Source organism: Microchirus variegatus, assembly GCF_963457635.1.
Source record: "Microchirus variegatus genome assembly, chromosome: 20".
Lineage (NCBI taxonomy): Eukaryota > Metazoa > Chordata > Actinopteri > Pleuronectiformes > Soleidae > Microchirus > Microchirus variegatus.
This window is the reverse complement of record NC_139821.1, coordinates 7,360,288-7,376,299: the sequence shown is the minus strand read 5'-3', so window position 1 is coordinate 7,376,299 and position 16,012 is coordinate 7,360,288. Positions and strand designations below refer to the sequence as shown.

The 16,012-nt window shown below is 38.3% G+C and overlaps 1 protein-coding gene across 1 annotated transcript in view; it reads left to right on the top strand.

Annotated features, from left to right (window-relative positions):
• col7a1l (collagen type VII alpha 1-like) overlaps positions 1–16,012 on the top strand; it is a gene marked incomplete at its 3' end in the record, with an annotated part of 64,127 nt that overhangs the window by 34,460 nt on the left and 13,655 nt on the right. Inside the window, exons 51-93 of the mRNA XM_083906782.1 lie at positions 199–270; positions 435–470; positions 779–805; positions 964–1,002; positions 1,103–1,165; positions 1,677–1,715; positions 1,848–1,892; positions 2,001–2,033; positions 2,247–2,312; positions 2,394–2,438; positions 2,531–2,566; positions 2,646–2,672; positions 2,767–2,838; positions 2,960–3,022; positions 3,493–3,510; positions 3,602–3,637; positions 3,716–3,754; positions 4,277–4,312; positions 4,394–4,528; positions 4,647–4,739; positions 4,834–5,046; positions 5,173–5,280; positions 5,787–5,831; positions 6,070–6,138; positions 6,667–6,735; positions 7,175–7,228; positions 7,366–7,416; positions 8,471–8,476; positions 9,916–10,362; positions 10,461–10,496; positions 10,933–10,959; positions 11,399–11,458; positions 11,843–11,968; positions 12,066–12,137; positions 12,353–12,388; positions 12,516–12,575; positions 12,678–12,722; positions 12,815–12,850; positions 14,616–14,651; positions 14,835–14,891; positions 15,428–15,499; positions 15,688–15,759; positions 15,842–15,877. Coding sequence (XP_083762908.1) covers positions 199–270; positions 435–470; positions 779–805; positions 964–1,002; positions 1,103–1,165; positions 1,677–1,715; positions 1,848–1,892; positions 2,001–2,033; positions 2,247–2,312; positions 2,394–2,438; positions 2,531–2,566; positions 2,646–2,672; positions 2,767–2,838; positions 2,960–3,022; positions 3,493–3,510; positions 3,602–3,637; positions 3,716–3,754; positions 4,277–4,312; positions 4,394–4,528; positions 4,647–4,739; positions 4,834–5,046; positions 5,173–5,280; positions 5,787–5,831; positions 6,070–6,138; positions 6,667–6,735; positions 7,175–7,228; positions 7,366–7,416; positions 8,471–8,476; positions 9,916–10,362; positions 10,461–10,496; positions 10,933–10,959; positions 11,399–11,458; positions 11,843–11,968; positions 12,066–12,137; positions 12,353–12,388; positions 12,516–12,575; positions 12,678–12,722; positions 12,815–12,850; positions 14,616–14,651; positions 14,835–14,891; positions 15,428–15,499; positions 15,688–15,759; positions 15,842–15,877 — 2,853 coding nt within the window. The remainder of the gene's footprint in view (positions 1–198; positions 271–434; positions 471–778; positions 806–963; positions 1,003–1,102; positions 1,166–1,676; positions 1,716–1,847; positions 1,893–2,000; positions 2,034–2,246; positions 2,313–2,393; positions 2,439–2,530; positions 2,567–2,645; positions 2,673–2,766; positions 2,839–2,959; positions 3,023–3,492; positions 3,511–3,601; positions 3,638–3,715; positions 3,755–4,276; positions 4,313–4,393; positions 4,529–4,646; positions 4,740–4,833; positions 5,047–5,172; positions 5,281–5,786; positions 5,832–6,069; positions 6,139–6,666; positions 6,736–7,174; positions 7,229–7,365; positions 7,417–8,470; positions 8,477–9,915; positions 10,363–10,460; positions 10,497–10,932; positions 10,960–11,398; positions 11,459–11,842; positions 11,969–12,065; positions 12,138–12,352; positions 12,389–12,515; positions 12,576–12,677; positions 12,723–12,814; positions 12,851–14,615; positions 14,652–14,834; positions 14,892–15,427; positions 15,500–15,687; positions 15,760–15,841; positions 15,878–16,012) is intronic.

The window sequence follows — 16,012 nt, the reverse complement described above, 5'->3', positions numbered from 1 at the left end:
TCGAAAAAAGTAGAACTTGTTGACTAAAGTTTGCACATGTGTATACGTCGCCATATCGGCGATTCAATGTTTTAATGACATTTGTTCCCATTGTGTTTTGATTCTCCATCTCATCTGCAAATGATATTTCTGTTTTCTTCGTAATCTCTAAAACAAAGCTTTGTGTTCTGTTTAATTTCACGGGTTGCGGTTGATTAGGGTCCACTGGGGTTACCAGGACGACCGGGAGACCCTGGAGATAAAGGAGATGGTGGGAAATCTGGGCAGCCGGTAAGTTATTAAGATTTGACTCATTAAAATGAGGCCTACATAGTGAGGTAGATAGAATTCATATTTCTCTGTACAGGTTATTTGTGTGTAATTTAACAAAACCTTTGCCGCCACATATGTTAAAGATAAGCTCTGATTGTATGATTGTTTCCTCTTTCTTGAAGGGTATCGATGGAAAGAAAGGCGACAAAGGAGCGCCAGTATGTTTGTATTCTTTTCATTCTCCCTCTCACTCTGATGTGTGCATGTTTATTGTTTTGCACTCTGTTCATTCTTCTGTGTCAGTCACCATGCCACATCTTCTCAACCTGCTTTCCTCCTGTGATTTAAACAGTGTATTCACTAATTAACTTTTCTTTTTTTGTTTGTTGTCTCTCTGCCTCTCCGTTTGCCCCACTGATTTCTCTTTTCTCCTTCTTGTGTTCATCAGTGTCATTTTAAGGTTTTAACTGTTGTGTTGTTGTTGATTTTTTTTCTTTCTTTCGATCGTGCCTTCGGTGCCACAAAGGGAAAACCTGGACCTCCGGGAACACAAGTAAACAAATCTTTATTGCCATTTATGACAGCTTTTCATCAGTTCAGCCATGTTTAATAGAGCCATTCGCTGTAACAAAGCTCATAAGACCTCACGTAATGAATGCCAATTGATATTGAATAAAGCAAGGTATTTATTTTCCTTTTTCATCCACTCAGGTTGCAGCTGAAAACAATATACTCACTAGAGTGATTAAGGTAATTTTTAAATTTACCCTGACAGTTGTATGCTTTATTTTGTTCAGGTTGTTTTTTTCTAAATAAATATTTGATCATCCACTCCTTTCCTCTCCTCAAGGGTGAATCTGGAGAACCTGGTCTGCCTGGTTTGAGAGGAGAAAAGGGTCTAACTGGACCACAAGTGAGCCTCTTTCACACATAATAATCACAAATATACAGCGTCTACTGTTTATACTGCAAGTTTAGAGTCAGGGCTGATCACTATTATCAACTATCAATAGTTGGTTGTTGTAGTTCTACAAGCATAAGACATTTTGTTTGTCTAAATATATAAACCAATCACCAAGGTTTATACATAAATTAAGGTATAGACCAATAATGGGAAATTTTCACTAGTTCATCTAGGGGGCCAGATTGGACCCACTAGTGGGCCGGCCGTAGGTTTGACACCACTGGTGTAGGCTGTATAAAGATTATGATGCCTAACACTATGCAGCTTTTAAAAATGGCACCATTTTCTGTTTTGCATACAAATAATTGAAATAACATTGTGAAACATCTGACGATATTTTACTGACATGATTAAATAATTAAATGTTAAATGAGTGAAGTAAAATAATGTGTAATTGGTGTGTCTGCACAAGTCTTTTTGAATTTTGAGTGCTCACATGTACATCTGTCTCTTTCCACAGGGTCCAGAAGGAAAACCAGGACTACCAGGACAGTCCCTGGTACATGTCTTTAATAAAAAAATGATTTTGACTTATTGTCAAAATGTATTTTATTATATGGGCATTTGAATGTAGTTGGAACATGCTTTTGACCAAATACTTTGAAATTTGAGACGGTTCTTTTTTTTGCAGGTTGGCTCTGGAAGAGAAGGACTTGATGGGAAACCAGGAGCAAAGGTTATACAAACATGAATGAATCATTAAAATCTGCGAATGACGAATGTGTGAATGAGCCTGTGCTAAAGTGAAGGAGCTTACTCACACGATGTTTCATAATTATTGCAGGGTGAACAGGGACAAAAGGGGGAAACTGGTCTGGTGAGTGCAATGATGTTATCTTCACCTGAACTTCAAGTAACAAAAGCACATTTAATGAAGAAAAAGCAGTGATACCTAACATTTTATGAATTTCTATAGCACTTTGGTTTCCATTTGCCTCACTGTAATTCTCTGCGATAAAGTGAGTAACTGATTGAATTCATTTGATTCACAGTTTCTTTAACATCAGTGTTTTTGTGTTATTTTTAACAGAGAGCAGAAAAAGGAGACCAAGGCCGTGTCGGCATCGCAGGAATGCCCGGGTTACCAGGAACTCCTGTGAGTATTGCTGTGAATCACACTCAGTATTCAATCCATGATATAACAAAATACCTACTGCATTTATTTAATCCTCTACAGGGAAGACCTGGTTTTGATGGAAAGAGAGGCGTGTCAGGAAAAGACGTGAGGGACTTTTTCCATCTACTTAAACTACTGACTTAAATCTACATTGAGTCTTTAATGTTGAATGTTAATATTTATTTATTTTTTTTAAGGGAGAGGGGGGACCAAAAGGAGACGATGGCAAAAAGGTCTGTCTCATTAAAACACCTTATTAACATTCATTAAGCTATTCTGTGAATAAAATTGTTAACTTTGCACTTTTTCCAGGGGGATAAAGGAGACTCAGGTGCAAGTGTAAGTGGTTCTAGGATTGATTTGAAAAAGAAAAGGACATTTTGTGGTAAAAGATATTAAGTGAGCAACTTTGAATGTCTCTGTTGTTTCACAGGGTAAAGATGGTAGTAAGGGTGAAGCAGGACCTCCAGGTTTGCCTGGCAAGCAAGTGCTCGTCACCTCAGAGGTAAAAAAATAAAATAAAACCATAAAGCTTAAACAGAGTTAACAGCCTGCAAATAGTGATTCAGGAGAAAAAAAAGAAATGTCAGACCTGCCACTAATTTTTGCCACTGATACATCCACAGGGCGCCACCATTGACGAAGTCCGCCACGCGTTTCCAATCCCGATGGGTCCTCCAGGAGCAACTGTGAGTCTGATGCTCATTCACAACATGTTCTACATTATGGTTCATCGATAATATGTAATGTACCTTTATTTCTATAGCCTTTACAACAGCCCACAGGTGACCAAAGTGCTTTACAAAATAAAAGCGTTACAGACACACAAGCAGACGGTAAAAAACACATTCATGAAACATAAATCTAAGCATGAAAATACCAATTAAAAACTCTGCTGGGTATTAAAGGCCATTCTGAACATCATCAGCATAACAAATGAAAAGACAAGTTATGTCTGGATATAAATAATCTAAGTGGCAGTACGTAGAGAGAAAAGAGAATAGGGCCAAGAATGGAACCTTGAGGAACCCCACAGGACAGAGCAGCACTTGATGAAGACAAGATAAAACTAAATTACCTGTGTGGGTCATCACATGTCAAACAATGGTAGTAAATGCATGTTAAATTGTGTCTTACTCATATCTGTCTGTGTGTTTAGGGTGCACCAGGATTAAAGGTAAGCTTGTAACGGAGCTTCTATTAAATCAGCCAAGGAAAAACCTGAAACCTGAAATTTTTAACTTATTTGTCTCTTTTTTCTTTTGCAGGGTGATATGGGAGAACCCGGCCTGACGGGAGAGAAGGTAGTGCTGTAGTCTCTGTTAAAACATGTGTAATGAGATGTAATTAAACTCGCTAAATTTACTTTCTTGTTTTTGAAGGGAGATGCTGGAACTCCTGGGAAATCTGTTAAAATGAAGGTGACTTGTTATAATCTATGACGGAGTATTAGGGCCAAATTGAAGAGAAAGAAAAATATTTTTCATTGTTTAATTTAAATTGTATTATTATTATTAAATAGCAGCAGAACAGACTGGAGGGCTGCCATAATTCCACTCCTTCTGGATCCAAAAATGTAATTCAATCAATCTAATTGTTTCTTGAGAAACGACGAAACCTCTTTGAAGAGCACACAGATGTAACCAGCGGTAACTACCAGTCATTTCCTCCTCCACAAAAGAGATGATTTTGAGATGATTTGAGGAAAGAACCCTGATGCTAACGATAATGTGGTGCTGATGTGCCAAAAGATGAAGTATTTTCCTTATTTGTGAAGCCCAAACCAAAATATAACTTCATAAAATGCTCAGTGTTCTAATATGTTATATGTCTTTATTCTCATATTTGTTTGGCCCTGATACTCAGTCATTATAATCCAAACAGCTTGGACGTGTGTTCTTATTTTGCATTACCATGTCAAAGATATTGTCTGTCTTCTTCAGGACATTGAAGTAATGTTTGAAGCCTATGGGATAAGGGTGAGTTCAGAGCGTGACACTGTATGCTTCTTCTTAAGTTAAAAAAAAGTTTCTTAATGAAAGCTTCTTTTTTTGTCTCAGCTGCCGTTGCTCAAGGCTTTGATTGACAGGCTGCTACAGGATGGCATCGAGGAGCTGCTCCAGGTCCTTGGCAATGCAAAGAAACCAGGAGAAAACACAGAAACTCACACATCCAATGTCATCGCTGAGTATACAGTACGTACATATACTATTACAAGAGGTGAAGTGGCACTTTACTAAGCCGCAAACGGAGGGAAAAAACATTCCCAGCATAGGTTTGTCGCATTTAAAGGCTCTTGTCTCGTCTCAACAGGGTTCAGTAAAATTAGAGCTCACCAGTCAGCCGCTGTTAGAGTTTGACACCACTGAGGATCCAGGCGGCCACTTTCCAGAGTCACCATCAGTTGTAAGATTGTTACACCTTCAGTAACAGGTTCCTCTGCATTTTTTATCAGGTTATCAGATGAATTTATAGGTATAACTATATACTTATCCTCAAGGAGCCTGTGAATAAAACTGCTGAAGTTCCCACTCTGTGGAACATCACCACGCCGACCATGGAGCAGGGGCTCAACGGAACCGAGACCACGCTGGAGGAGTCCACAGAGAAGTGGATGACGGTGGACGAGAACGAGGACGAAGACGTGTCTTCTTTACTCAGAATGAACCGGACAGTCGTCAATTCTACTTTCAATTATACTGCCATACAGGAAGTAAGGAAATGTCATGAAGACTCTTGATATCACAGTATATTGCAATACTTATAACATAGAGTTATCTAGTTTTTTGAATTAATACAAGAAAGAAAAACAATTCCTTTATTAAACTGTGGATTTCAGACGGTTTCAGGTTTACCTGAGACGGAGGTGGACGTGGTTGTCCTCACTCAGGAAGACTCTTTGAAGAAGAATTCAGGACAAAAGAAGAAGAACAGGGAACGTGGGAAGGTAAAGACACCGCAGCCACATCACAATTCAGTAAAACATGCATGACCTTTCTATTTAGTAGATGTAAAAAACTTTTAGGGGTCATTTAGATGAGTTTTTTTTTTTTATATATATATATTCTTTATTTCTTTTGTTAGGCCCGTAGCAGTATTTCATGTCCTTAGCTTCTGTGCCCCATTGTCCCCGTGTCATAAAGTGTTAAAACTAAATTGAAAATGTCAAAATGGTCATATAAAGTATAATTAATTTAGTAATAAATGAGCTAAAACATGCACAACTTCTGGTGTGGTCCTATAAATACAAAGAAAATTGGAAACTAAGACGGCTAAATCTTGATATGTAAAGGTGTTGCATTAATTTTTGATATTCATTAACTTTTCATTTCACTTATTAATATTTCCTTTAACTTACAGTATCAACTCATTGTTTCATATATGATCATGAAGGGAAACCTTTTATGTTTGTGTTTTTTCTCTCTTTCTCTGACTGTGACACTTCTTAACTAGGGCAAAGGAAATAAAGGACGACCAAAGAGGCAGAGACAACGCCTGGTAAATGTCCTTTTTACGGGGGTTTCACACTAACCCTAATCAAATCATTTTAACACTTTAAGAATATAAATAACCAGAGTTAACCCGTAAGATCTTCAACTAAAACGCATGCGTTAAAAAAGATAACAGTTGTGATAAAGTGAATGGATGAGCTGCTTTGTAACCGCTCGACTCTGTTGTCATTCATGCAAATGATAACCAATGATCTTCATTTTTTATATTTCTCTTATCACTAAAGATAAGCGAAGAAGATGAAGATAAACAGGAGGAGTTTTATGACGGCGAAGAGTACGGTTATGAATATGAGGTAGGCAAACGGCTGTGGCGAAAACTTCAATTTTCAGAGTGACGTTTGAGGAGTTGGGGTGGTTCCACATTTGTTGTTCTTGTTCCACCGCCCTGTCAAACTCATAATGAAATTGCCTCTTTTTGATAGCAGCCTCTAGGGGGGTGGGGGACTAAATTATATCTGTGCCCACACAAAAACACAGAGAGTTGATTAATAACACGCCCACTACCTGAATTAATTATTAAGAATGAATTAGTTTTCCATCACAGTCCACTGCATCTGCTTTGCATCTCATCTGCTGAGTTTGTGCCCTTTTCTTAAAGAACTTTCCTTGCATGACCTCCTTTTCTTGCTTGTTTCAGCCAGATTGTGAATAAATGTTATGATTAATAGTTGTAAAAGTGTTTATTTTTTTGCTCGATGTCCAAAACATTAATTTCCACATCCAGTGGATATAGAATTGGCCGTTAATAGTTTCATTTCTTGTTGTGAAGGCTGAACTGTTGGTCACTGGTCTGATGCTGAGGCATATTTTCATTTGTGTAGGAGGAACACTTTCTCACAGAGAGTCCGATCCACTTACAAACACTGGCAGACACAGAGGCAAATGAACAGGTGAAATATACGCATTTGCTCTGGAAGCATTTTAAATTTAAGTGAGGAGAAAGTTGAAGAAAGTGGTGTGATATTATGCCGTGTTTGGACACGGTTTGGTTGGTTTTCCATTATAATATAGTACCTCCTCAATGTGGGCGGGGTCATCACTGCACGGCTGCATGGAACTGCCGTGACTTTGTTTTACACACACACACACAGAGTGACGAGTGACTTGTAAAGCAGTTGTTTTCAGTGTAACTGAATCATTAAAATCAGTTAATTAAAAAAAAGATGAGTTCGGTACTTCCTCCATGACCGGAGCACACAGTCACTGAACTGAAATACACCAGACTCCTCTGTTAAATATTGAGATTTTAAACATTTCCTTTGCTAAATGGTGGCTGTATGGATTGAATTGTGTGCTGCACATATTTCTTTATTTCCACTCTCCCTGCAGGTTGCCATGACGAGCACTGAGCCTCCGATTCCGTCCACAAGGGACGATGAGAAGGTACTAAAGGGCCATATTTGTAATGATTGAAAATGTACTCTATATGGTGATGAATGGATAGAAGAGCTATGAGCTATACTGATGAAGAGCTTCTGTACATCTGTACATTCACTTGTGTCCTCTCTTGTCCTGTCCAGGATGAAGTATCACTGCCGACACCTCCCATCTCCACACAAGAACCAGAAAAGGTACAGTTCTTTTCATTTACTTGCTTGAATCTTGCATGTCCTGGAATGCAAACCTCTTTTATTCATTGACTCTTGAATGTGATGGACAAGTGCTTGAATCAGTCAAGGAGATACAACACAATACTTTGATTAATACTGTAAATATACAGTATATGAAAAGAACTTTGCATAATTTTTCAAGATCTTCCTGCTTCCTGTCAAATTTTCACCAGTGCATAAGGTGCACGTGTTTGTGAAAGTCTAACACAAATACACTGGGAATAACAAACCAACATTACCAACATTTTAACACATGGACATTACCAAAGTACGATGAAGTAGTAGGGCCAAATTTCTTTTTAATCTTTAGAGAATAAAGTTGTAATATTATGAGAATTGTAATCTTTCAAGATTAAAGTCACAATGTTATGAGAATAAAGTCTTAATTATGGGAACAAAATCATAATCTTTGAAGATTAAAGTCCTAAAATTGAAGTTGTTATATTGTGAGAATAAAGTCGTAATTGTTATTCAAGCAAAATCCTCAGATGATCAGCTGCGACCTCCATCAAGATGAGGAAGGCGGATTTCGATTATGACTTTATTCTCATAATATAACTACTTATTTTCATATAATTGCTTTATTCTCACACATTCACAACATTATTCTTGTGATATTAAAACTTTAGTCTCACAAAATCCCGACTTTATTCTAATAATATTACGATTTTATTTTCAGAATATTAAGACTTTATTCTTGTAAAATTATGACGTTTTCTCATAATATTATGACTTTTTTGATATTACGACCTTATTCTCATAATATTAAGACTTTATTCTTGAAAGATTAATTTTTATTTCTCTTCACTTTGGCCCTAACACTCCGTCGTACCAAAGCATGAGACAGAACAGCATATTTTAAAGCAGCATGCGTTGAGCATGGTTTCTCTTAAAAACTTGCCTGAGTAAGAATGAGAAAAAAGCCGACTAAAAACTCCGTTCTGTATAAAGTACTGACAAAAACCGCTCCAGAGAGTTACTTGTAATCATTTCTCCCTCTCGTTTCTTTAAACAGGACAGGTCTTAATTCCAGTGAGACTGTGACTATAGAGTTAAACAAAAGAAATCACACATCACTACATGGGGAGTGTGAATAAACTGTGAACTGGTGGTGACCAACCTGACCAACGTTTCACGAGCTGGGGCCATGTTTTCACACAGCGACGATGTCAGTCACCCAAAATAAGCAGTGGTCATAGCACAAATCACTTCCTGTACTGGAGCTTTACTTTTCTCACCTCCTCCACGACTCCTTATTTATTTATACAAATAAAATCATTATCTGTCAAGTTTTCCTCAAATACTCAGAATACTATAATGTCCAATTGTACTAAAATTATTTATTAAATATATGGAAAATACTTTGCATTACCAGTGATATTATCCATCACTTCATTAAACGTCCTTTTCACTGGTAAAAATTTCCCCTCTGTCATTATGGTGTTTTGTCTGTGTTCTCACTATGCATGTATCCTTCAGTAAAACAAAAACAAAGTTAAAATGACTGTCTGCAAGTCTGTGTCTTTCTTTCTGAACACACACACACATACATATATAGTGTTTAACGCATTTGCTTAAACCAAAGCCACAGCTGCAAAAATAATGTTTAATTTCTCTGTAATGATTAATACACCAGTATGTACAAGCTCTTTAACAGAAAGGATATTGTTAAAGGCTGAAATATAATTATTAATGTTATCCATGAATTTTCAAATTTATGCTTGATTAATTTCTGACTTCTCTGAGAAGAAGCTAAGTAAATGGTTACAAGACCAGTTCCTCTCCTCTTACAATCTGACATTTTTTTTTACAAATTATTTGTGTGTAGTAAAAGAATAAGTAAATAAATCGATAAATAAATGAACATTCTGGGGCAAATCTTGGCAGGTGCCTCAACATCAGATGAGGATGAGAAGGAGCGCCCCCTGGCCTGATTCCATGGTAAGTGTTCACTGGTTATAACACTTATTTGTGTCCGATATTGATATAAAAAACTCCATATTAGTCTGATATTAGTCATTTTAGACCATTTATGAATGTATGAAGCTGTTAACAACACATTTGTGCGGAGTCATTTCAAAGACATCATTCTCCAACTGTGCCAAAAATATTGTTCTCCAAAAAAAGAAGAAATAAACAGCCCAGTTGTAATCGTTCGTTTTAGGTGTTCATGCCAGGTGCTCCTGGTGGAAGACATCGGTACAAGAAGACACAAAAAGTAATAATTACCACTATAGATATCTGCACTTTTTAAAACTTTATATCGTAACTTGTTTTTTGGTTGTTTACATTTGTTACTCAAATTGCATTGAAAATAAGATTTAGCTCTTTTGATTTCAGCCTCTGTTATCTGGAGCGCAAGGATACACACATTTTAATGTAAGTTTCTAAGTATTATCAACAACACAAATAGTTCTGTTTATAATGAAATAATAAGACAGTGCAACTTTCTTCTCGAAGAAGCAAGAAAGCTCTGATCTTCAAGCACAGACAGAAGAAGAGATTCATCCAGGAGGAGATGAACAGACGGAGGAAGAGAAAGAACAAGAGCCTGAATATACGGTCTATGATGAGGCGGAGGTGGAGACGAGTGGAGACTACGACTGGCAAACGGAGGAGGACGTGGACAGAGAGAGGGAAGGGGAGGATGAGGAGCTGGAGCTGGGGAGGGAGCAGGAGCGTTTGGAGATGGAGAGAGAGAGACAGGAGCTGGAGAGGGAGAAAGAGGCCGAGGTCGAGCCGGAGAAGCAGCAGCCAGAGCAGGAGGGGGGGAGAGATTTGGATAGAGAGAGGGAGGAGTGGGAGAGGAGGAGGATGGAGATGGAGATGGAGAGGAGGAGAGAGGGGGGTTATGATGAAGAAGGTGGACAGCCATATCCATATCCGCCTGAGTATTTTCATCTGAAGGTAAGGCCCCAAAGTTAAACCTGAATACTTCACATTCTTCTTTTTTTTACTACTTTTTAGGTCAAAAATGAACTTACAATTCTTTTCTGATACATCAGGGTCAACCAGGCGAGAGTGGAAAACCAGGACAGAAGGTAGAACTTCCTGTTCCTGGACATGTAAAATCACAGCTGTCTGCATGTCGGGATAAAAAGAGTTTCACTGATATAATCCCACTGCAAAAAAAAAAAAAACACATCGTCATCATCCCAAGATAGAGAATTCCAAGTTCACAAAAATGTCGTCACCACTCACACAAACACTGCATGAGTGCATGGTCTCATATCACCTGTCAGTGAAGACAGTCGGGTCCAGGACTTTGATGATGTCCCCTCTGTTCTATTTCTGTTTGACTGCAAGTCATCAGATTAAAGCAGAAATGAATAATTCCCCTTCTTAAAGGCGCTGACTAGTCTCTCTGTTGTTTTTTGTTTTTTGTTTTTTTCAACTCCTGTGTGTGTGTGCGCGCGTGCGCGTGTTGCACTGAAACTTTCTAACTTTGTTTTTCTTTTTTTTGCTCACACTTTTCAGGGCGGAATTGGTGAAAATGGTCAAAAGGTAAATTTGTCATGCACTCATAATTAAAGTGTGATCAGTATGGATTCCTTTGTGATAGTGAAATCTTGCAGATGAGGTTTTTCATGGAAAGGATGAGATTTAAAAACTATGGAAGACTATTTGGGCTGCATTTTAAAAAAAATTGAAAGAAAGAATAATTAAAAAAGAAATATTCTGAGATTAAAGTGTAAGAAAAAAGTCAGAATTCTGGAAGTAAAGTCTGAGAAACAAGTCAGAATTCTGACATTAATCTCAGAATTCTGACTTTTTTCTCAGAATTCTGAATAATCTCACACTTTAATCTCACAATTCTGACTTTAATCCCAGATTTCATGCCGTTCTATTTTTTTCTTTCTTTCAATTTGTTTTTATACATGTGGCCCTTATTCTTCTGTAAAAAAAACATTTATAAACATGTTTCATGTGTGTGTGTATTCAGGGTGAGCCAGGAATTGGCCACAGGGGACCAGAAGGCCAGGCCGGTCCTCCAGGACACAAGGTGAAATATCCGTCCTTCGTCATGATGAAAATAACAAGCGGCGGCGTTCTGAGTTACGTCTCCACTTATTCAATTAACTGCACTCTCTCTTTTTCAATCACATTCACTTTGATTGACTCTGTGTCTCACTGTGGTTTTAATTCAGTGAGTTTAATTGGCTCACTGACTCACTCGCTCATTTCAAATTTTTGCGATGATAAATAGAAAAGGTTCAAACGTAACAGAGGAGCTGAATCATAACATGTGCGCAACAAGTTACCTTTAAAGCTGTAGTGCTTAATATTTCACTGGAATCAAATGTGTGCAGTAGGATACATTTTAATGCAGGATAATAACATGAACAACCAAAGTTATTCTCTGTTTCTTTTCATTTCTTAACCCCAGGGTGAACCAGGTGAGCCGGGGCCACCAGGTGCTCAAGGCATCCAGGGTATCCGTGGCAACCCAGGATTCCAAGGTTCCCCAGGCCTTAGCGGTCCTCAAGGGGACCCAGGAGAACCTGGCAGAGAGGTGATTGCCAATTAAGTAAAATCAGTCCAGATTTAGAATAAAAGATCGTCCCTCAGTGTTTAGAAGAGAATCTAAGATGTTTTGTTTGTTGATGCAGGGTGAGCGCGGTAAAAGGGGCAAGAACGGATCACCTGGACCTCCTGGGCTACAGGGAGCACCAGGATCTCAGGTGAGAAGACAAGCACAACAAAATAAAAAATGCTTCTTTGCCATGCAAACATAAAAATTTAGTATAGTAATTTTAAATGAGTATCTTTATTTGTATATAAACATACAAAGGTATAGTAGCATGACTGCGTGAGACCTTGTTGTATTTTCTTTTTTTATTTAAGTAGCAGGCACAGGAAAGTATCTGATTTCTTGATTTCTATGTCTCTAATAAAGGGTCCTCTTGGTTCACCTGGCGTGAAAGGAGAAAGGGTACAAATTTGTCTCATATTTTATTGTGTTTGCTCCATGAATTCAATTGAATCAGCACCATTTTGATCTTATGGAAGAGAAAGTTAGTTTTAATTATTTTTAATGGCGTCTCTCTCTCTTTCATCAGGGTGACAGTATTCCTGGAGGTCCCGGTGCTCGTGGTGTGTCTGGTGTCCCAGGCAGGAGGGTGAGCTGAGCTCAGAGGTTTTCAGAATTCATGTGGTCTATAAACATATTTATGTCAACTATGCTAAAAATGTAAATATGTGTGGGGGGTTTTTTTTTTCAGGGTGAAGCGGGGATTCCAGGTGTCAAAGGAGCCCCCGGACACCTCGTAAAAAAACAACTTTTCTAAACAATACAACTGATAAACATTCTCTTATGTACCAAATTTCTTAAAATATATATTTTTCTTTTTTACTATAGGGTTCAAAAGGCTTACGAGGCAGCAGAGGTGACAAGGTGAGGTGTCACCATTTTTTTGAACTGTCCACAACTTAATTATTGAGAATTATATACATAGACTTCAGCCTAAAGTTACACTGATAAATTCAGATGTAAATCACCATTTTAACTCTGGCTTTAACACCGGCCTGTTGAAATCCTATTTCTAGACGTGGAGTGTTTATTCCCAATAATGAGTGTCCTTTCATATCGTGTAAGTGGCTGTACGAAGGAAAGGACAGTCATTATTCCGATTATTCTGAATTTAGAATGGAGTACAGTTGAGCACCAAAGTTCCACTTATATTTTGTGGCCCAGTGTCTCCTTTTTCGTCATTGATTTAGGAGGCTTTATTGTCAGTAATTATATATACATGTTACCTGTAGGTATTTTAGTACAAGTGTAAAATTGCTTCTTTTTTATCCTTAATAAGCCTTTTGTGTGTACTTCAGGCAAAGGCTTTTCCATGTTTGTGCAGCAGCACGATTGGACAAAAAAAACAGAGAAGGCTTTACTTGGCCCCTGTCATGTGCGCTGTTTCAGTCTCACCATTAGGTGTCACTAATTCTCATGTATGTATCTGCGCCATACCTGCAAGCGGTCTGAAAAAGCCTGGAATCGTGACGTAAGGATCCTGTCTCCTGAACAGCAGATCCTCCTGCTCCAGGCACTAGTCTCTGGGCACATCCGGTTGCGTACATTGAAGAAGAAGAACGTCCGTTGTGGAGGTGTTTGACTTACGACAGTATCTTCTGACTCTGGGGCAGACTCCAGGTCAAAGTCGTAAAAGAGACTGCGGTGGGGAGTCGTGACGAAGTCATTTTCAAACATTGTTAAAAAAAAGTTTTGATAATGAGTAGCAGTGCATCCACCGTTCCAGAGGGGGGAGCTGTGCCTCTGAGAGCTGACATGCTAATTATGTCACTTCCAGGAACCTGGCCAATCACAACAGGACCACTCTATGGGAGCTTTAACTCCTTTAACTCCCAAAATATTGCAACCTCCAATAACTTCCAGCAGGATAAAGGACACAGTTTTGTCCTCATCTTATCACTGCCCCAATGTGTCATCATATTTTAATGTAAAATACTTATTTTTCAGCCTTTTCTTTACCAAACTATGTCCACCTAAACTTTCCTTCCTCCTCACGCTGCAGATAAACATCTGTAAAAATCCGTGCGGCACATTTGCAAGATACGTATATAAAAATGCAGCTGTTTCAGAGATAACGGAAATATCAATAAACCCATTGACCTTATCCGCCTCGACGTCGATAGTCTTTACGTGCACATGACTCACGGCGATGATTGTTTTGCGTCAGCAGCAGAGTATGAGGTTCGAGTGAAGAGGCCGCCGTTGACATTTTAACGTCTCGATGCTCTTGCCGACTCCTTTCGTTCCTAAGATAGCGGATTTCTCATTAAATTTTTAAGTGCCACTGGGTCCGGGTTATGTTTGCGTCAGTGATGTCAGTTGTCACTCAGCCTGTCTGCCTTCATGTTTGTTTGTTTCCTCTCTGCACAGAGTGTGTGTCACACCTCTGGTGCCACTGTGTGTGTGATTCATTTATCACAGTCATCCACGGTGAACCGGGCCACACTTATCTGCAGCAACCTTTGCTGACATTTTATCAGACGTGAATTATGTGTAAACTGGATTATACTGTAATTGAAAGGAACGTAATAAAATGCTGCAAATGCAATTGTTCCTGTTCTGTGAGAGAATGTAATCTGTGGATAAAATAACACTTGAGATTGATGGGGTTATTTTGTGTGTGTTTCAGGGAGACCATGGGTTACCTGGAGCCAAAGGAGAGAGGGTATGATGATTTTCATCTTTGCACTGATTTGTTACAGCTGAGCAAATTACAACAGAGCGTCGCATGAGGTGTATTTAGAGGTGATAGCCCTATAACCATGCAAATCCATAGTAATTATCCTATTATTGGTGGCCAATTTCATCCACATGCACCATGAATTCACAATTAAGCCTCTTCCCACAGGGCAGTGTGCTGCAAATCCAAGGACCTCGGGGCTTTAAGGGTTCCAAAGGAATTGCGGTGAGATGACGTTGTCGTCACGTGTCCTATTACACAATTATCAGAATCAGAATACTTCATTAATCACGGGGGAAATTTGTATAATATTGTATATGTATATACTTTCAAACAGAATGACATAATGTAGAGATGCTATATGTAAAAAATGTACATAAAATCACTTTGATATGTCATTAAGTTTACATGATTTCTGATTTTAGTTCTTCTGATTGAGTAACAAAGAGAGAAGAAATGTAGTGGAATAAATGTAAAAGTTGCTAGAAATATAAATAACAAAGTACAGATATGTGAATTTTATGCTTAAGTACAGTCGTGAAGTATTTGTACTTCAACCAGCAGAGAGTTGCTAGCTTTTATGATACTTACTGTACTTACTAACTTACTGATGATACTTGGTACCCCTATATATATACATATATATGTGTGTGTGTGTATGTATATATTGTCACCTTATTGACTCTCATTACATGATAATTCTCCTTCACCTTTACACAAAGCTAAAACAATCAAAGACCAGAAGGTTTTTTTTGTTTCAGGGTGAGCGAGGTCCTCCAGGTTTTGATGGTGACAAAGGAGAAAAGGGCGAGGATGGTCCTCCTGGATTCAAGGTAATAAAATCTGATCATTCATGTAGAGCCTGGAAATGATCTGATACTCATTCAGTGCCAGTTATGTGAAAGGTTCCATCAGTATGCCTGATACTTTTATCTTTAATAAATGGGACCACTACTATGTTCCACCTGAACCAAAAATAAATCATTATAATGGACTGTGTATAATTCTGTATTTTCTAAAGGGCTCAAAAGGAGATGCAGGCACCAAGGGAGCACTGGGAAGGTTTGGAGCACGAGGACCTGTCGGCCAGAAGGTGAGTAAAAGTGTTGTTTGAATATGTTGAAGTCACTGCAACGGCAGTAATCACACAATTCACTTTCTGTCTTTTCAAACAGGGAGATCCAGGAGAGCCGGGACTCGACGGAGTCATGGTAGAACACACACATATTCTGTCATTATTTATATTTCAAGATTCTAAATGCATAATTCAGTATTTAAATTTGGAATAGTAAAGGAAATTGGCATTGGTTTGGAGTCAGTGGTTTACATGAAATGGTAACTACTGA